Below are 19,878 nucleotides of genomic sequence, written 5' to 3' on the forward strand. Positions count from 1 at the left end.
AGAGTTAAAGATGGGTGATCATGGTGAGAGAGGTGTAAAAGTGGATGATCATGGTGAGAGAGAGGTAAAGTTGGGTGATCATGGTGAGAGAGAGGTAAAGTTGGATGATCATGGTATGAGTTGAAGATGGGTGATCATGGTAAATGTTGAAGATGTGTGATCATGGTAACAGTTAAAGTTGGGTGATCATGGTGAGAGTTAAAGATGTGTGATCATGGTGAGAGTTAAAGATGGGTGATCATGATGAGAGTTAAAGATGTGTGATCATGGTGAGAGTTAAAGATGTGTGATCATGGGGAGAGTTAAAGATGGGTGATCATGGTGAGAGAGGTGTAAAAGTGGATGATCATGGTGAGAGAGAGGTAAAGTTGGGTGATCATGGTGAGAGAGAGGTAAAGTTGGGTGATCATGGTATGAGTTGAAGGCAGGTGATCCTGGTAAGAGTTAAAGATGGGTGATCATGGTAAATGTTAAAGATGCGTGATCATGGTAACAGTTAAAGTTGGGTGATCATGGTAAGAGTTAAAGTTGGGTGATCATGGTGAGAGTTAAAGATGGGTGATCATGGTGAGAGAGGTGTAAAAGTGGATGATCATGGTGAGAGAGAGGTAAAGTTGGGTGATCATGGTGAGAGAGAGGTAAAGTTGGGTGATCATGGTATGAGTTGAAGGCAGGTGATCCTGGTAAGAGTTAAAGATGGGTGATCATGGTAAATGTTAAAGATGCGTGATCATGGTAACAGTTAAAGTTGGGTGATCATGGTGAGAGTTAAAGATGTGTGATCATGGTGAGAGTTAAAGATGGGTGATCATGATGAGAGTTAAAGATGTGTGATCATGGTGAGAGTTAAAGATGTGTGATCATGGTGAGAGTTAAAGATGTGTGATCATGGTGAGAGTTAAAGATGTGTGATCATGGTGAGAGTTAAAGATGTGTGATCATGGTGAGAGTTAAAGATGTGTGATCATGGTGAGAGTTAAAGATGGGTGATCATGATGAGAGAGGTGTAAAAGTGGATGATCATGGTATGAGTTGAAGGTGGGTGATCCTGGTGAGAGAGGAGGTAAAAGGTCCTCACTGGTCCTCATCAGTGTGGTGTGGATTCCCGTGAAAAGTTGAAGTGGTCATCAAATGTCTGCACCGCAAAATGGTTGGCAAATGACTGTCAGAAAGGAGATCCCAATTGTTGGGACAGACAAAATGAACAAACGTCCAGGAAAAGAAATGTTTACCTCAAATGTACACATCATTGTGTTTCCATCATACTCGTGGCATGCATAAATCAAGAAGGGCCATGTTAAATCCAACATGAGGTGCAGAATTTGTTGCCTTGGTTGAGTTGTTCAAAACTACCAAACCAAAACAATACAACGTTGTGCAGAATTGTTTCATTTTAGCACTCAAAAAGTTGTCAAGTTCAGCGTTGATGAGTTTGGTGCAACCACATCACAACATTTTTCATAATGGTGTGGAAAATGTGAAGGAATATAGATTGCCATGAAAAGTAAAGCTAAAATGACATTTAAATATGTATGCAAAATATTCAGGAATTTAAGTTCGTAAACAGCCGTACGTCTTCAGGACATGCTTATAAAACAGGAAGTTGCACAACTCCTAACTTTCATCCAATAAAAAAATTAATATTCCACAAATTTCTCAGAAAATCAAAGCTCTTAAAATAACGTGCGGTGCATAATTCTCATGTTATGAGTTAAAGTTAAAGATGGGTGATCATGGTGAGAGAGGTGTAAAAGTGGATGATCATGGTGAGAGAGAGGTAAAGTTGGGTGATCATGGTGAGAGAGAGGTAAAGTTGGGTGATCATGGTATGAGTTGAAGGCAGGTGATCCTGGTAAGAGTTGAAGATGGGTGATCATGGTAAATGTTAAAGATGCGTGATCATGGTAACAGTTAAAGTTTGGTGATCATGGTAAGAGTTAAAGTTGGGTGATCATGGTGAGAGTTAAAGATGGGTGATCATGGTGAGAGAGGTGTAAAAGTGGATGATCATGGTGAGAGAGAGGTAAAGTTGGGTGATCATGGTGAGAGAGAGGTAAAGTTGGGTGATCATGGTACGAGTTGAAGGCAGGTGATCCTGGTAAGAGTTGAAGATGGGTGATCATGGTAAATGTTAAAGATGCGTGATCATGGTAAGAGTTAAAGTTGGGTGAACATGGTGAGAGTTAAAGATGGGTGATCATGGTGAGAGAGGAGTAAAAGTGGATGATCATGGTGAGAGAGAGGTAAAGTTGGGTGATCATGGTGAGAGAGAGGTAAAGTTGGGTGAGAGAGAGGTAAAGTTGGGTGATCATGGTATGAGTTGAAGGCAGGTGATCCTGGTAAGAGTTGAAGATGGGTGATCATGGTAAATGTTAAAGATGCGTGATCATGGTAACAGTTAAAGTTGGGTGATCATGGTGAGAGTTAAAGATGTGTGATCATGGTGAGAGTTAAAGTTGGGTGATCATGGTGAGAGTTAAAGATGTGTGATCATGGTGAGAGTTAAAGATGGGTGATCATGATGAGAGAGGTGTAAAAGTGGATGATCATGGTATGAGTTGAAGGCGGGTGATCCTGGTGAGAGAGGAGGTAAAAGCATGTGACTGGCGAAAGAGTGGTAAAAGCATGTCATCGTAGTGAGAGAGGTGAAGATATGTGACCGTGGTGAGAGGCCAGAGCAGCCCTTATCTTCATGCAAAAATTCATGAGATCTGATGAAGACGGTCATCAAATTGCTCAGACCTCATAACAATTAAAAAAAAAACAAAAAAAAAAAACACTTTTTTTGTAGAAAAATGGATGAAGTGGGGATTCATGATCATCCCCCATCCAAAGCCATGACAATTTCTACCCCCATTCATTCCTCACCAGAACAGACCCATCTCCCAACAAATTTCCATTTCTTTCTTCCTGAGTTTCCTTCTGTATCCATATTTTCCACCCCGTACATCCCTCCCCGAACCCACATCCCCGAATTGTCCAAGTCTCCCTCCATTTTGTCCTTCAACTCCGCTGTAGGTGCACCCCCAACCCCACTCTCCGCAGTTCCTTTTGCTCCGTTGCGTCGCAATCCGTCCAGTATCCTAGCTCTTCCACGAGCCTCGACTTTGTGGGAAAACAGAGCCAAAACATGTGTCTAACGAAGCGTGATTAAAGTCTCGTAAGAATGGCAGATTTTCATGAGGAAATGGGGAGGAGGGAAGGGAGGGATGGCTCGGAATGAGAAGCAAAAACACAGAGCTCGTTACAACAAAAACTTGTCCTGACGTCGGACCAGACGAATCATCAAACGACCCTCCAGATGTCTCAAAACCAAAAAAAAACGAGTTTATTCGTTGGTGATCATCCAGCAGGTGAGAGCAAATAAAGAACACCACGGTGACGTTTCGGCACGTCATCTGGTTAAAGAGTGCGAGTTCGTGGAGATGCCGTCACAGGATTAAGAATAAAGTGCAGGCAGTGAAAGCAGACGCCCCTGGCTGCACACAGCCACGCACCCTCCCCTCCCCAAACTGCCGACACAAGCCAACGGCTCGAACAAGCTCTGCCTTCCCCGTCGGCTCGCTCTCAACGCCCCGCCGCCAAAGCCTTGCCCTCGGTGTTATCTCAACGCTCGCGGTAGTCCGCTCAAAAGGGTAAAATGGTGGGAAAGAGGTCCAAGAATGGATGGATGGAGGCGAGGCCAACACAGGAAGGCCATGGACACATGGATTTACATGCGAAACTGTTACAAAAGAAAAGTGCCACACTATGCACTCTCAAAATGTGAATGTACTGTACGTACATAGACGGTGTAACCTTGTCTCAAGACCTGCCAACGCTGTCCAAACCTCTTCTCCCCTCCTACACAAACTCCCCCCCCAACCCCCCATCCACCACTCCAAAACTGACCTTCTCTTCCACTCCCTCCCTCCCCGCCCGACGTTCGCCCCATCCATCTTCCTCCTCCTCTCCTTTCATCTATCCTTCCCTACATGCAAACCCGTCGCTCACTTCCCTTATTTATAACATCTCCCCTCTTTCTGCACTTTCGACACATCCTCTCCTACCTTCCCACCTTCTCTCGTATGACCGGAAGCCCAGCGTGTGCGATGTAAACAACTCGGGAGTGAGGGCGGGCTGGGAAGCCACCCACGTGGCGTCATTTCCCGGGCCGTGCTAACTGCATGTCAACGTCACTCGGCAACACCCAACGTCACGCCATGGTTGCCATGGCACAGAGACGCCAAAAAGGAAAGCGTCGTCGGCTCGAGCAGCACGTGCAACGCACCGACACGGGAACCGAGCCTACCCTCCTCAATGAACTACGACTACCCGACATTATTGGCACAAAGAATCGTTGCGTTAAAATTAGTTACTACGAAGTTGCAGTTTGACTATGCGGTCAATAAAAACTGATGATGCACTTCTCCCTTGATATCAATTCCGTTCAAACATCACAGGTAACACATGAAAAACGGAGGAGCGACCGGGTGGTCCTTTAGGGGTCAATCGAGGATTTATACACGGCTTTTTGTGGACAAGTCGGTGACTATTTAAATACCGTAGAGTGAAACAAGATGGTAATGTTGCTTCCCAAGCACATGGCCTCTGATTAGGTGTTGGATAAGAACCAAGTCCTGTTCACACACTTAACCCTTGCATGACATACTTTCCCTTTTCTCTTTCACCTTTAACTCTCCCGCCCCCTGTTATGTCCCCGTCCTCCCTCCATTGCATGATCGATATTTATTAGCTCCACCACCGAAGGCCGGCGGACGTTACGTTTCACCCCTGCTCGTCTGTGTGTTTGTCTGTGAGGAGGATATCCCAACAAGTCGTGGACGGGTTGTGGCAATTTGGTGGACGAGTTGGTTCGGTGAGGAGAACGAGCCGATTCGATTTTAGTTCAGGTCCGAATCCAGATCCAGCCTATCAGTGGGATACAAAGCGTGAACTGTTCAGCTTGGTGTGGAGAAAGCTCTCAGAAAAAAATTGGAATCTCCCTTGATGAGGCCAAAGTACAAGGTCTCTTGCTCTCACATCGCAGGCAAGGCGGTGGTCTCTGTTTTCCTCCGTCTATTCTCCAACATTGCTCCCTCTGCTCTCTCGGTCATCTGACCCTCCGAAGCAACTCCAGGATCCTTGCAGGAACCCCCTTATAGTTAACTTTCGAAAATCCAGATTGACTACCAACCTCAACAATACTTTATTCCTTGCTTCTCCCATCTATGATCTTTATTACCCCCATTAACCTTTCCTCAATCAACCATTCTAACTTTCTAGTTTCAGTCTCCTCCCATACTCTCTTGACCCTTTTCCTCTTAGTTCATTCCCTTGATTCTCCCACTGGCAGTTCTACCTTGCTCTTTCATGAGCCTCACACCTGCAATGAAAAAAAAAGTATGAGTCTTTAGCTCTGCTAAAATTATCGATTCAATTACTTTACATCAGCACGGGAGAAAGATGACTGGTCTATAGTTAATAGGGCCAGTTTTAGCACCATTTGTATGAATTCAAACAATGTTGACAACTTTTCATGATGCAGGCAAGTGGCCATCAGACAAGGAACGAGAAAAGAGTGGAGAAACAGGAGTCGCAAAGCAGGTGAACAGTTTTTGATTTGGAGGGTACTGATGCTGTCAGGATTAGTAGAGGTGAAATGAAGAGGTGAGGTATTTCTCACTTACTGCGGGTAACATGTAAACCCATACTAACCTGTTCATGGTCGAGTGTCGGTGACTAAACCAGCGCCCCCCACCAGGTCCCCCTGGTGTGGAGGGTTACAGATATGGACATCCAGCAGGATTAAACACAAAACTTGCCAAAGGGTGGAGGATGGCCTCCACACCAGGGGGACCTGATTGGGGGGAGCCAGTTTAGTCGCCGACTCTCGACCATGAAAAGGTGAGCCAACGGCCATCCATATCTCGTATCAACTGCATCTGCGGACATCCTCCTGCAGTTTGTTACCTTTCCTAGGAGGTTGGTGGCAGGATTTGCACTCCAGCCACCACAAAACACTTCATTCTGCAAAACACACTGAGGTGTGTGTGGTGGGGTGGTGCTGAGGAGACGTCCACCAGACAGCGGTCTCCTCAGGTTAACCCGAGGTGGTCCCTTCATGTCCTGTAATGTCCTATCCCAAAGAGATGGTGATGGGCCAGGCATCTGCCTTGGGGATGGCAAGACAGAGGCCCCTGGAGTACTGATGGAAAGTGGACGTAGCGACGCGCTGTTGTGCATGCTCCCCATGTATGTGTATTTAGGTATTTCTCCACCTTGATAGGACAGCCGTTCACATGCTGGAGGATGTTTTCAGTGGTGGTGTAGGAAATAGGGAGCTTGACCATTTCTGCAAAGACAAAATGAAGGAAGCCACCCTGAGCATCAGCAGGCAGAGTCCATTGTGATGATGAGGAGCATGTTTCAAAGACAGACTTGACCAAAAGCGAACAACTATTTTTTTATGGATGTTGAAAAACCTGAGTTTGAGACCTCAGGTGGGCCTGATGCAAAAAAGTAGGCATCCCTAAGGATGGAAAAACAATGGTTTCAAGCTTTGCGAAAAGACGGCAAGTTCTTCTCCTTGGAGGTGGCTTTCCAGGAGGAAAAGGCAAGCTGCTTTCTGTCCATTCAAGATGTTGGGCAGGAGGGCTGGGGCCGTGAATGTGAATGGACGAGAGAGAGAGAGAGAGAGAGAGAGAGACACACAGAGAGAGAGAGAGAGAGAGAGAGAGAGAGAGAGAGAGAGAGAGAGAGAGAGAGAGAGAGAGAGAGAGAGAGAGAGAGAGAGAGAGAGAGAGAGAGAGAGAGAGAGAGAGAGAGAGAGAGAGAGAGAGAGAGAGAGAGAGAGAGAGAGAGAGAGAGAGAGAGAGAGAGAGAGAGAGAGAGAGAGAGAGAGAGAGAGAGAGAGAGAGAGACACACAGAGAGAGAGAGAGAGAGAGAGAGAGAGAGAGAGAGAGAGAGAGACAGAGACAGAGACAGAGACAGAGAAAGAGAGAGAGAGAGAGAGAGAGAGAGAGAGAGAGAGAGAGAGAGAGAGAGAGAGAGAGAGAGAGAGAGAGAGAGAGTAGTGTGACGTTCACGGGACTTGAACAGTCCCGCCGACGTAGAATGAGCCGAAACGATGGAGGCGGTTTATTTATTTATTTATAACCCAAAGGCGGCAGTTCTAATCGCTCTACCGCAAACGGGACGAGGAAGGTGGCACGAGTCGCTTTTCACTGAGTTGATGATGTTTATTTGTTTTTATTATTACCAGAAATAACAAGACTCGGCAAGAAGAGGGATCCGGGGCGATTCGACGGGATGGTGTGGGATCGGGCGTGGGGAAAAACACAGACAATTCCAATGAATATACAGTTCTCAATCCCTCTAAGGCGCCAAGCACACACACACACACACACACACACACACACACACACACACACACACACACACACACACACACACACACACACACACACACACACACACACACACACACACACACACACACACACACACACACACACACACACACACAAAACGTAGCTATTTCTGGTGGTCAGGCTGGACCGTGGTGTGGACGCAAATGTCCCTGGATCGGCGTCGGACGAGCTGGCCTTGCTCTCGTCAGGGGGGCAGGAGAAACCGTGGTGCTGTCGACCTCCTGGTCTTGGCCCAAGCCCGCTCACAGCCGCCAGGGAACCAGTTCTGGCGCCAAGTTGCGAGCAGGAGAGGGAAGCAGGTCCGCCCGCCGTTCGACCCCGTACTCCGAGTCAGCAGAACCCCAGAGCAAACCAAGGTGAGGCACGAGGCTCAGCAAGGCTCCAAGACACGATCAAGAACACGATCGAATCAGCACAACAACAAGGATGCTCCCCGCGCAACAGCCTCCCCACCAAAAAAAAACACGATCTTTTGGTTGTAATCTTCTTCCTCTTCCTTTTCGACTCCGAACAGAACCTTTTTATCCTTGGTCCTCGTCACTTCAATCGAGCCGTTTATTGGCCCACCGCCATTGCCTTCCGCCAATCGTGATCACGGGGCGGAGCCATCCGCTGCACTGTCCTGTGACGTCACGGCCAGTCTTCAGAGAATACCAAAAGGTGTTTACGCAGACACACTTACCCTATCCCGTGTCCCTATCTAATTACGTGACATTTATCATTTCCCCCTTGAAGAAATGAACATTTACTAGACAACTTATCACCACTGAATTGCTACTTATTACATCGAGATCCTGGTAAACTCGAACAGCATGGCATACCTAATTAAACATCCTAATTACCCTTTGAATGCATACCCCCCCCTCAAACGTAACATTAGTTTGTTGAGGAATGAGTCCAAAGCACCATCTATATGAGGCGATGAATATATAATGGGCCAGATAGTTGGAAGGTATTATGGACTGCAAGCCCAATCAATCTGCCTGATTCACCCATCAGACATGGTGCCATATTGATGAATCCATGAAGACCGCCAAGGAGGCAGACACTTTCAAGACTACATGATATGCGGAGCCAAGGTAGGTACATGATCTGCTTTAAAGAGTACATGATCACTTTCAAGGGTATATGATCTGCGGAGCCAAGGAGAGCAGAGGAAAAGCAGGAAAGGTTGGATGGAGACTTGGAGATGGTCGAGTCAAGCAGAGAACACCATGCACTCGCGACAATATCGATTTCAAATCCAACAGAAGTGTCATGAAAGGCCTTGACTGCAATACCATAGAAAGTGCTGGGAGGACATACATCACTGCAGCTGGAATGGTGACGGTTGAACTCACTGCAGATTACAAAGAGAGAGTAGTGATGGAGAGCTAGGAGGGAGTCAAATTTGGCTGAGAAAGCCACGTAGATTTATTTGTTTGGGGAAGAGAAGAAATAGAGAGAGAGAGGAAGGGAAGCATAACATGAAGACAGTTTTGGGGAAAGGGGGAAAAGAACCAACAATGTGGAAACTGAATAACGAACGTGAATAATTACCGATTAACACCACATAAATGCACGACTATATAAGGTTTTACAACTTGCATACTTAGAGTTTGCCTGTAAGGGTGCTTTATATGTGTTATTAAAAGCCACATATAGACTTGTAATCCAGACCCAATTTAACATCTCTATTAACATCTGTGAATAAAACCATTTGATATTCTGTTCTTTTTCAAAGCTTGAGCTTAATGCATATTGCATAGTGATAAAATTCTGCACAAGGAAGGATGCAACGAATGAAAGGTAAATGCATGGACACATGGTTACTGTTTTAGGGGAAGATACTCCTCATTATACAACAGTCATACGATGGGAAAAGGAGTTTCAATATGTCACATGATTGATTGAAGATGACCTCTGGTCGAGACGAACATAGGACATAACCGTTCCATAAACAACGTCTGCCGTGGAAAGCATGATAATGTCTGATTGGCGAAACAAGCTGGAGGAACTTTAAAAAAGAAAACAGTTCAGCATTTCTGTTGGAACCATTTAGACCAATATCCCTTTTTTGGTATGCAGAGTCAAGGCTCATGGAATAGCGAGAACGCCCAAATAGATTAGGACACAGCATAATAGCAAAGGAGAAGCAGAAAGAGAAGGAGAAATGTCAACAGTAGGACTGAGGGAGAAAATAGACAGATAGGAATAAGAAAAGGGATGTGGGTAGTGATGAAGGGTAGAGTCCCTGCATAAATCTGGCGGGGAGGGGAGGAGAGATGACAAAACACGGAGATGGCAGAGGGTGCAAAACCAGAGTCGGAGGTGGAAGAAGACAGAAACCAGACCACCGACCTGTCAGCAATGGCAAAATGATAGACCCATAGCTCATCTTCATCGTGGGAGATTCAGATAATCTTGAAGGCTTTGGTTTCCACAGCGTCAAGCTGAGCAAGATGTGAGGCAGAGAAGCCAGCTCAGAAAGGAGAGCAGTATTCCATCAAGATGTGGATGAAAGCCTCGTCGGTGGATAGGAGTTCAGGTGCGCTAAGAAGGATTTTGCACGATGGAGGATGCCTAATTGAGGAATGGCTTTGGAGGCCAACTTTTACAATATTGGAATATCAAAGGTTTTTGCCAAATGGCTCCCTGAAAAGCTCAGCGTATAAAATTTCTACCAGAGAGGGTGGAGTTAAGTAGGAGTTGCGGTAGCTCTTCAACGGTGATCCAGAAGAGTTTCATCATGTCTGGTTGCATCCAGTCCTCCACATTAGGGCGTTTCATATTGCAACTTTTTTGTGCTAATCAAGTTGGCTACCCGTCGTAGCTTTCCAATATGGATAACAACCCCACTCGCCGATTTTTAGAATTTTCCTCCCAAAAATGGCCGCTGGCGCTATTTTTTCCAAAATGGTGGCCTTTTTCGCGTTTTGACACAGAAATCGACTCATACACCTGCTAAAATACGTTGTTACTTGATATGTGTATGTTTGTAGATGATTATGATTGCTATGTCTGCTAGCAGTCGGGGACCAGACATTAGGCATCCAATATGGCGGAAAAATCTAAAATGGCGTCCAAGATGGCCGATTTTTGGCCACTGGAAAGTTGTTCCCTCCGATGTGGATTCTAATATGTCTAGTTATCGGTTTTTGGGTGTGCTGAATTCGTTTTTATGCTCTAAAATGCAGTATATCTGTCACAGACACATCTTCGGGGGTCATGCTCTCGCGTTAAGAACTAGTTCTTGCAAGTCCGAAGAAGAATTTTGAATATTCTTGCCCTCATTGATATCAGAAAATAACAATTAAATATTCGAAGGTCAAACATGTATTTATTTAACATGTACAGTATATACACGAGTTACTAGTATACTAATTCCATTGGTAATTGACACCGCAATTGGTAATTTTCGCTCTTGCCGATTCCAACGTGCCCACAGATGAGCGAGAAACGATGGCAAAACTGTTGCATCAGACACCAAGACTACCTCATGATCAACTCAGCTCAGGAAAGCCAAAATTTCCAGCCGTGGATGAGAATGAGAGTAGTGACCTGTGTCTCAGCAGTTTCATAGATGAGGACTCGTGGCGGTTATTCAATCTTCTTGAACTATATGATGTACTAGATGTAGAATGGATGTGTGAGCCTGCAAGCACATGGCCAGAAAGTGATGGTTACCAAAAATTAGCAAACTATGTGCACAATGTGCACGTAGTTAATGACCTTGCAGAGCGTGGAATTAAGTTGATTTCGGATTTTATAGACAAAACGAGTGATGAACAGCAAAGGCAAGCTTTGCTTCAAGTGGTTGAGAGGCACAGGCAGAATTATTCTGGATACACGAAATCCACTCTTCAGAAAATGTAGATAACTATATGAAGCGAAGTGTGAACATTGATGTTTTTGAACGATGGAAATTTTAATTTGAAATGTCGCTGCAGCCATGTATGCCATGCCATGGCCAATATTATTGATTATCGAGGCTGATAGGCACGCATACATGAATTCATATTAGAACATTCATTATGGCATTAGTATACTAGTTCAGTGCCCAATCATAATCATCTACAAACATACACATATCAAGTAACATTAACGTATTTTAGCAGGTGTATGAGTCGATTTCTGTGTCAAAACGTGAAAAAAGGCCGCCATTTTAGAAAAAATGGCCGCCGGCGGCAATTTTTGGGAGGAAAATTCTAAACATCGGCGAGTTGGGATTTTATCCATATTGGAAAGCTACGACTGGTAGCCAACTGGACTAGCACAAAAAAGTTGCAATATGAAACACCCTACTCCACATCTAGTCCTCAGCCAGCTATATTATAACCAGTAGTTTCTGGGATTCAAAAGGTTCGCTGCTGATCGAATACATGCCATACAAGACTCTGATCACCAGTCAATATCATGGTGACATGCTGGCACGATTGTGTGAGGCCATCCATGAAAATTGCCGGGGGATATTGACGCATGATATTCTGTTACTGCACAACAATATGCCAGTTCACAAGATGAGAGTAACACGGGCATGGCTTTGAACAGTTGAATCATCCCCCTACAGGCCAGACCTAGGCCCAAGGGGACTATTATTTGTTTTTGACACCTGAAGTGTACAAGCTGCATTGTGCATGGTAGATGGTCTCAAGACAATGATTCCTCAAAGTCCACAGTTGATGAGTAATTAAAGGAAGGAGAAGTCAGAAAAAAAAAAAATATATATATATATATATATATATATATATATATATATATATATATATATATATATATATATATATATATATATATATCATCACAGCATTGCTGGTATAAAGAACAAATGGGCCAATTGAATTGAAATGAAGGGTGATTAGATTGAGAAATGAACTTGTGTTTCTACATAACCGAGTTACATAAATTTCTGAAATCCTCTCATACTTCAAAGAAAACAGTAAACAAATTAATTTTTCACAATTGTAAAAACGTCATTGACAACAGCGGACAACACATAACCCCCCGACCGGTAAAACTTAGCTTTGGAGGGCTAAAGGAGTTGTCCGAAGGCATTGAAACTTCCTGTGGTGAGCATTGCAGGATGTGAGGCATATTTATCAACTCCAACTAGAGAGGTAATAGAACACCTTACTCCCGCATGGTTTTGAAAAGAAAAGGACATGGGAAGGGTCTGCAAGAGGGACATTTGATTGGTTGAGGTGACGTAAAATGGCGTAATATTTTGTTGAAGTACTGCTGAACATGTTTTTGAAAGAGCCAATAATGTGATTTGTGTTCTACACTGTTTGAGTACTGTATATAATTCAATTGAAATAAAATAAAGATTTTAAAGGCTTTTGAAAAAAAACTTTTAAAAACCCATTCTTTTTCCAAGGTTTACCGTCATTGATGCACCATCTTTTACGCCACCTTATTTAACAGGTTAAATTAGATATTTGTGAATGTCGTTTGTGTCCTTTATGACCCCTAAAAACTGCAAGTTTCCTGCGAGGAATGATTTTCAATTCTGTTTGATTGCCACACAGACAAACTAAAACAACTCACTCCTTTCTTGGCCTCCAAAGCCAGCCGCTGACTGGGCATCCTCTGTCACGCAAAGTGCTTCCTTGGCACAACTGAACTCCTATCCACATACTAGGCCTTCTTTCGCAGCTTTATGGAAAATGGCTCTCCTCTCTGGGCTGGCTCCCCTGCCTCAGATCTTGCTCAGCTTGATGCTGTGGAAACCAAACCTTTTAGAATTATTGGAATCTCCCATGATGAAGCTGAGTCTATGGGCCTCTCACTTCGCTATGACAGACAGGTCAGTGGTCTCTCTGTCTGCTACCACCTCCTTTCTGGTCTTGCACCCTCTGCTCTCTCTGTACTCCCCCCCCCCTCCCCAGGTTTCTGCAGGGCAAACACAGTCCACCATCAACCCCCTTCTAGTGAAACTACCCAAGTGCAGGATCACTGCTCACCTCCACTCATTCATTCCTCATTTTTCCCACCTGTGGAACCAACTTTCACCTCCTATTCCATCTCATTCTTCCCTCCATGTCTCCAAGACAGTTGTTCACCACCACCTCAAGTCACCCCCCCCCCCCCCACATCAACATCTCAGATCGTCTACAAACCAAAACCATGACCTTTTCTACCCTTATTTACTCCCCACCCGAATCCCTACTCCTTCCAAATTTCCAGTTTTCCCTCCTTGGAGACAGAGGGAGGTGGACCATTGTTCATCCACCTCCCTCTCTCTTGGCCTTCGGCACTGCTTCCTTTTGCGCATGTCTCTACACTTTCCTTTGCATCCTGTTTTACGTGTTTTGCATCATGTGTTTGGCTGTTACGTCCTGATCCGTTCAGTGTACTATACTCGGTCTTCCACGAGCCTCGACTTTGTCTCAAAAAAAAAAAAAGGTAAAGTATGGTAGACACATTTTGGCTGGGATCTCATTTGCACAACCAACAAGATATTCATTTGGAATTACTACTTTTTGTTAATGTGGTCTCAGATGTAAAGGTCCCCACAGGTATTCATTCAAAATATTTAATCATAAAACTGCAGCACTGAATTATATGAACACAACACCAATCCCATACGTTCCTCAGACTTTCAAATTACGCAAATGTATTAATCGAGTCCTCATCACTGTCATTTCCTTAAGTTTATTCAAATAGAATCACAAAATTTGACACCTTCGCTTTCAAATGGTACCTATTTTGTCACATTTCATCAGGTTCAATGAAATCAACCTGTTGAAAATGACAATGTCATGTTAAGTCGAAGACATTGGTAATGATCCTTAGAATCTACTTTGAGAAAAAGTAGGGAAGCTTGTGGCATTTTCCATTGCATATCAACATCGAAGTAATACTGTTTATGGCTCCTAATTTTATTTGGTTGGGGGTGGGGGGGAAGACAGAACATTGAAATTATTATATAACATTTCCTGAACATGATGTTCAAGAATTGTTGTTGACGTCTCAAAGACCAACCAAAAGGAATCGACATACAGTATTTGATGCTGTGTGCCGTACATTTGACGGAAGCAACATGAAGTGATGGTCTCGAGCTGGTGTCACAAATTATAGTGCACAATCTATGATCGGAGGAAAAACAAGCATTGTGACACTCTTGAACAAGAAATTTGTTGAAGACGGAGGTGAAGACATCACTTATTCCCACTGCATTTTTCACCAGGAAGATATTTTAGCATGTCCTCAAGATCGAGATAATCAGGAATATCATAGTGAAGTGTGTAGACTTCATAATGTCGAGAGGTCTGAATTCGTGCCATCTTAAGACCTTCTTGGAGGGGCTGGCAGGACAGCCGAGAGGGATACACACTCACTCCTGAGCTGTCTAGCCTTGATTTGAATCTTAACCCAGGTACAACCGTCTTCCTGGTGTTTCATAACGACAGCGAGGCATCAATCAATGTGTGTGCCGACCCTCAGATGTGTGTTAAACTGGGTGTCCTGTCTACTGGAATTATTGCTTGGATGTTAATTCCCATGGTGTCCTTTAAGAAGAGAAGGTGAGCCATCACCAGTATCCTGGCCAAATTCTACATTCCTGCTCTAATCTACAAGGGACACTGAATCAGCGGCACAACTATGCCCCAAACAAATTATGCTACATGCAACCGTGTGCTGCAACAAAACTAAGAAAAACCTTCTTGGAGAAACCTGAACGTGAACTTAGAGACATTGTCTACATAAGAGAAAAACTTAGACTCCATTATGAACATCAACAAGTCAAAGTTGAGATGACCGGATAACTTTCTTCAATCCTTCACATAGCAAGAAGTTTTGAACCAATGTTTCTGAAAAACGATTCCTGAGAAAGGTCAGTCTGCATCACTCTGACACTGGCCAAAACGAGGTAGGTTCATTGAAATTCATTAATCAAAACTATAATTATATCAAATCAGGATAGATTTATTGGACATATAGATGCTTATTTAAAGGTGAATTTTATAATCTGGACGACCAATGACTATCCCATCTGTTAAGCGTTTGACCAACACTTTCAGAACCCATGATCTCAATACAACGAGCTTTCCATCCCAACATAACGACAGGTATTGGACACAACGTTCAGATGAAAAGAGGTTAAACCAAAAGGGCAATTGTTGTTGTGGTTATGTTAAAAATTGACATTAGGCTATAAAATATAAAAATGGCAACTAATGTATTGTGAACTAGAACGGCACTCAGCAAAGCGCATACCACCGCCAGGATGAATGGTTTACGTTTTGTATCCCACTGAAAGACCGGATCTGGATCCGGACCATAACCAAAATCTAATTGGCTTGTTCTTCTCACCTACCTAACTCATCGATTTAACTTTGTCATAACTCATCCAAAACGTTTTTGGAAATATCGTGCAATATTGTCTGTATAATCGTTTTTGGCCCCATCTCTCAATGGTGAAGAAATACATCAAAAATTATCCGAATCCGGAAGTTGATCTGCACCAAAATCTAATCAATTCCTCCTTGTCACACACCAAACCTGTCCACCAAATTTTGTCCGAATCCTTCCACAATTTTTTGAGATATTCTGCTCACAGACAGACAGACAAACAGACAGACAGGTGTGAAAACAAAACCTCAGTTCACCTTTGTAGGCAGAGGTAATAAATGGAGCTTTTGAAAAAGCTCTCGAAAAAAAATACACCAACAAACAACCTCTTGCATACACACTTACAGAAGGCAGTAATTGAAAAACACACAAGTCACGATCAAGTGAAACGTTGCCAAATGGCATCAATGTGGCACATTTGTTTGTTGAGCATTTGAATACAGTTTATTTTTAAAAGTTGGCTCATGTTTTGGTCCTACCTAATTCGGTATACAACTGCAAACAGTTCAACTTTAAATAATAAATGCTGTGTAGTTGCTAAACCAGTTTTTCAAGCCTTCAAAGTACCCCTGCTGGAGAAGCTGCATTTGAAAATGAAATAATCCGACCAATACCAAAAAAATGCAATCATTTGGGATCAACATCCCAAATCGACATTAAGTGCAGTATGATGTGGCCTCAATGCTGCTGATCTGTATACTGGGAATCAACGGCACCGAAAGCAACAAAAACTAGAAAGAGCAATCAGAGATTGCAGACCCTCGCCAACACTTGTTGTGTGGTGTATTTTGTGTGGCGTTTGCGTACTGGTGTGTAATGTTATTAATAAGAGACATAATTAGAACTGCCACTTTATAACTGCTGGCAATGATGACTGGGTACCAAGACGTCCCGCTTTGATCGGACACCTGACCCTGACCCATGACGTTTTTTTATTATCATTATTCAATTGAATTTAGAATGGGATTAAAATGAATTCAATTCAAATCAAATGGAAGACCAAATAGGTGCAGTCCTGCATCGGAGTAATGAGGAGGAACCCAAACAAGCAAAAAGCAAAGATGAAGTAATCAGGTGGAACCTAGATAGGATTTGCATTTCAGTTGTTACTCCTCGATCCTCAAACCCATCCAGGCACAGACAAGTAAGCCTTATTCAAAGAAGAAAAAAAAAAAATAGAACCCAGCTCCAAAAAAAATAAATTATTCTGGCTGCCAGACCATGCGTCCGATCATGTTGATATTTAAAACATGTATCCCTCATCGCCACTAGATCACAATTGTGAAGTTTCATGTAGACGAATTAAGCAGTTCCAGAGAAAACATTATTTAATATTTTTCTTCAATCCAATATGGCTGCCAAACCATGTGACCTATAAATTATTGCTAAACAAAGTTATACACCGAAGGCTTGGGGAACATTTGTGTGAAATTTCCCCTTGATCAATCCAGCCGTTCTGGTGAAGATTTCATATAGGTTTTAGGGTAAATCCAATATGGCTGCCAAACCATGGGACCTATGATGTCATATCTGTGAAAATTTTGTCCCTCAAGGATATGCGGTCATACGTGTAAAGTTTTGCCTCGATCTGTTCAGTCACTTCAGAGAACAAGATTTTTGAAGGTTTTTTTTATTTTTAATAATGTGGCTGCCGAATCACATGACCAATGACATCATTTAAAAAAAAAATTCTGTGGACTATTTAATCCCTGGATGACCCTCAAAAATTTTCATACTGATCAGATGTAGCGTTCTACATATGCAATTATGACGTCATAACGAAGGCACCTATGACGTAATTTTAAAAATCACACTTATTCCCCATGGGGAGTACTTGCTATGTGCCAAGTTTAAATTTTTTCCTTGATATAAATTTTTTCCTATAAAGCAGTACTTTATCCCCATGAGGAGTACTTGCTATGTGCCAAGTTTGAGAGATAAAGAGGTCCAAAGTGTTTTCGTTTTCCAGCATGGCTGCCACACCATGTGACCTATGACATCATAATTATCATTAAAACATTCTACATGAGTTGTCAGTCGCTCCTATGGCGAAAATTTCATCTCAATCTGACAAACGGTTGTGGAGAAAAACACGAAAGTTCTGTGCGGACAAACAAACGGACGCAAACGCAATACCCTCTCCTTCGGCGAGGGTAATAAGCAAAGGTTATACTTTCGTACATTTAAAGGCAAATACTACATCACTAACATGAAACATTAAGCTTGTAATTTTATTCTAAATTTTCAAACAATAATACTATAAAGGTGGAGATTCTGAGAGTAAAACAAGTGAAAGTGTTGAAACAAACTGAATGGCAAAGCTGAGCTTGTCTTTCAATCACCAAATCATAGAAATCAGGTTCAAATGACTATCAAACTGCAATTCACAGCTGAGCTTATGGTTTCACATTATCAGGTTCCAAAGATTTATCCTCAGCAGATTCAATACACGAAATGCCAACTCACTTTAAAATCAATCCGAGGTGAAAAGCCACAATTATATTGGCTTATCATTCCTACCAAAATAAGAATAGCCTTTTTGAGCAGCTTTCACAGAGACATGTTCCATCTCAAAAACTGCCATGATAAATGTCCAAAATGTCTGCGAGATACCAGCATCCTTGAAAAAAAAAAACAAAAAAAAAACTAATGGAATTCTGAAGAAATCAAAAACAACTCCCCCCCCCTCCCCCAAATCAGTGAATCTGGCAGTACATTTCTCTTTCAAATCATAAAGAAAGCTCACATATAAAATATTAAACTAAATCAATACTCATTTATTGTGCAGAAGGCATAGCACAGTGAGCATCACTCAAATGCCGACAAAAAACGCCATCTGTGAAATGAACTCCAGTAACTTTGCGGCCATCTCCAGGATCATTTAGCTCTTACCCAAACGCTGTATCAAATCAGTCAGAAAAAAAAGGTCACACAGCCAAGCTTGATTTTTGAATTTGTCCAGCAGACACTATTTCCTTTTCTTTCTTACTTTTTTTTTTTTTGAAGCAAAATCAACAAATTTGCCCAAACACTAACTGCACCTCAACTCAAACATCTGACATTGCTGAAATAAAGAATATCAGAATAGTTTGCTTCAATTGATGTAAGGGGCCTGGAACAAATCAAACTAGAAGGGCAATTGGTTGAGCGCATACATCCGCCACGCATTGCCTGATCCACGAGAACATATTGGGCACAATACATTTTTGAAATATCATTCTATATATGTATCATTTTTGGCCTTATCTCTCAATGGTGAAGAATCACTTGAAATTATCAGATCTTGATCTGGATTCAGATCTTCAACAAAATTGAACCAGTTCTTTCTTGTCACACACCCAGCATGTCCACCAAGTTTCATCCGAATCGTCCACAACTTTTTGAGATATCGTGCTGTATATCGTTTTTGTCCCTATCTCTCAATGGTGAAGAATCACTTGAAAAAGTTCTAGCAGTCGAATCCGGATCTGGATCGTCACCAAAATCTAATCAGTTTGTCGTTGTCACACACCAAACTTGTCCACAAAATTTCATCCGGATCCGTCCACAACTTTATGAGGAATCCTGTACACAGACAGACAAACAGACAAACAGAAAGGGGTGAAAACATAACCACTTTCACCTTCGGTGGTGGAGGTAACAAGAAGAAGATGTTATGCAGAGCACAACACTTGCAAAATCCATTAAACAAATTTGACCTCAAAAATAATTGGTGCTTGAATTCAATGACCAAATATGCAACTCCTCTTCAAATTTCAAGTCAATCAGATGAAAATTGACAATTTTATAAATTCGGCATATGTTGACCTTTTGGCCTATGTTGACCTCAAAAATAATTGGTGGTTGAAATCAGTGACCTGACATGCAAATCCTCTTCAAATTTCAAGTCAATGGAATGAAAATTGAGGATTTTAGAACTCTCACCCAAGTTGTTGACCTTTGTCCTATGTTGACCTTTTGATCTCAAAAACAATTGGCTTCTTCCTTATGACAAACTCTACCATGTGGTGAAGTTTTGTGAAGATCGATTTTAAATTGTGACCTGAAGGCAATAAAGGCAGACAGACAGACAGACAGACAGACAGACAGACAGACAGACAGACAGACAGACAGACAGACAGACAGACAGAA

The 19,878-nt window shown here is 42.7% G+C and overlaps 1 protein-coding gene across 12 annotated transcripts in view; it reads right to left on the bottom strand.

Annotated features, from left to right (window-relative positions):
- Window positions 1-19,878, bottom strand: part of LOC147018718 (uncharacterized) — a 286,880-nt gene that overhangs the window by 111,625 nt on the left and 155,377 nt on the right. Inside the window, exon 1 of one of the 12 annotated variants that reach the window (XM_085898721.1) lies at window positions 3,892-4,021. The exons of the other annotated variants lie outside the window; for them this stretch is intronic. Within the exon in view, the coding sequence (XP_085754847.1) occupies window positions 3,892-3,934 (43 nt within the window). The 5' untranslated portion in view covers window positions 3,935-4,021. Of the gene's footprint in view, window positions 1-3,891; window positions 4,022-19,878 lie in introns of those variants that run through there. 12 annotated transcript variants of the gene reach the window in all.

The sequence above is a fragment of the Eptatretus burgeri genome, chromosome 10 (genome assembly GCF_056783735.1).
Source record: "Eptatretus burgeri isolate ZD-2024b chromosome 10, Ebu_testis_v1, whole genome shotgun sequence".
NCBI classification, from domain to species: Eukaryota; Metazoa; Chordata; class Myxini; order Myxiniformes; family Myxinidae; genus Eptatretus; species Eptatretus burgeri.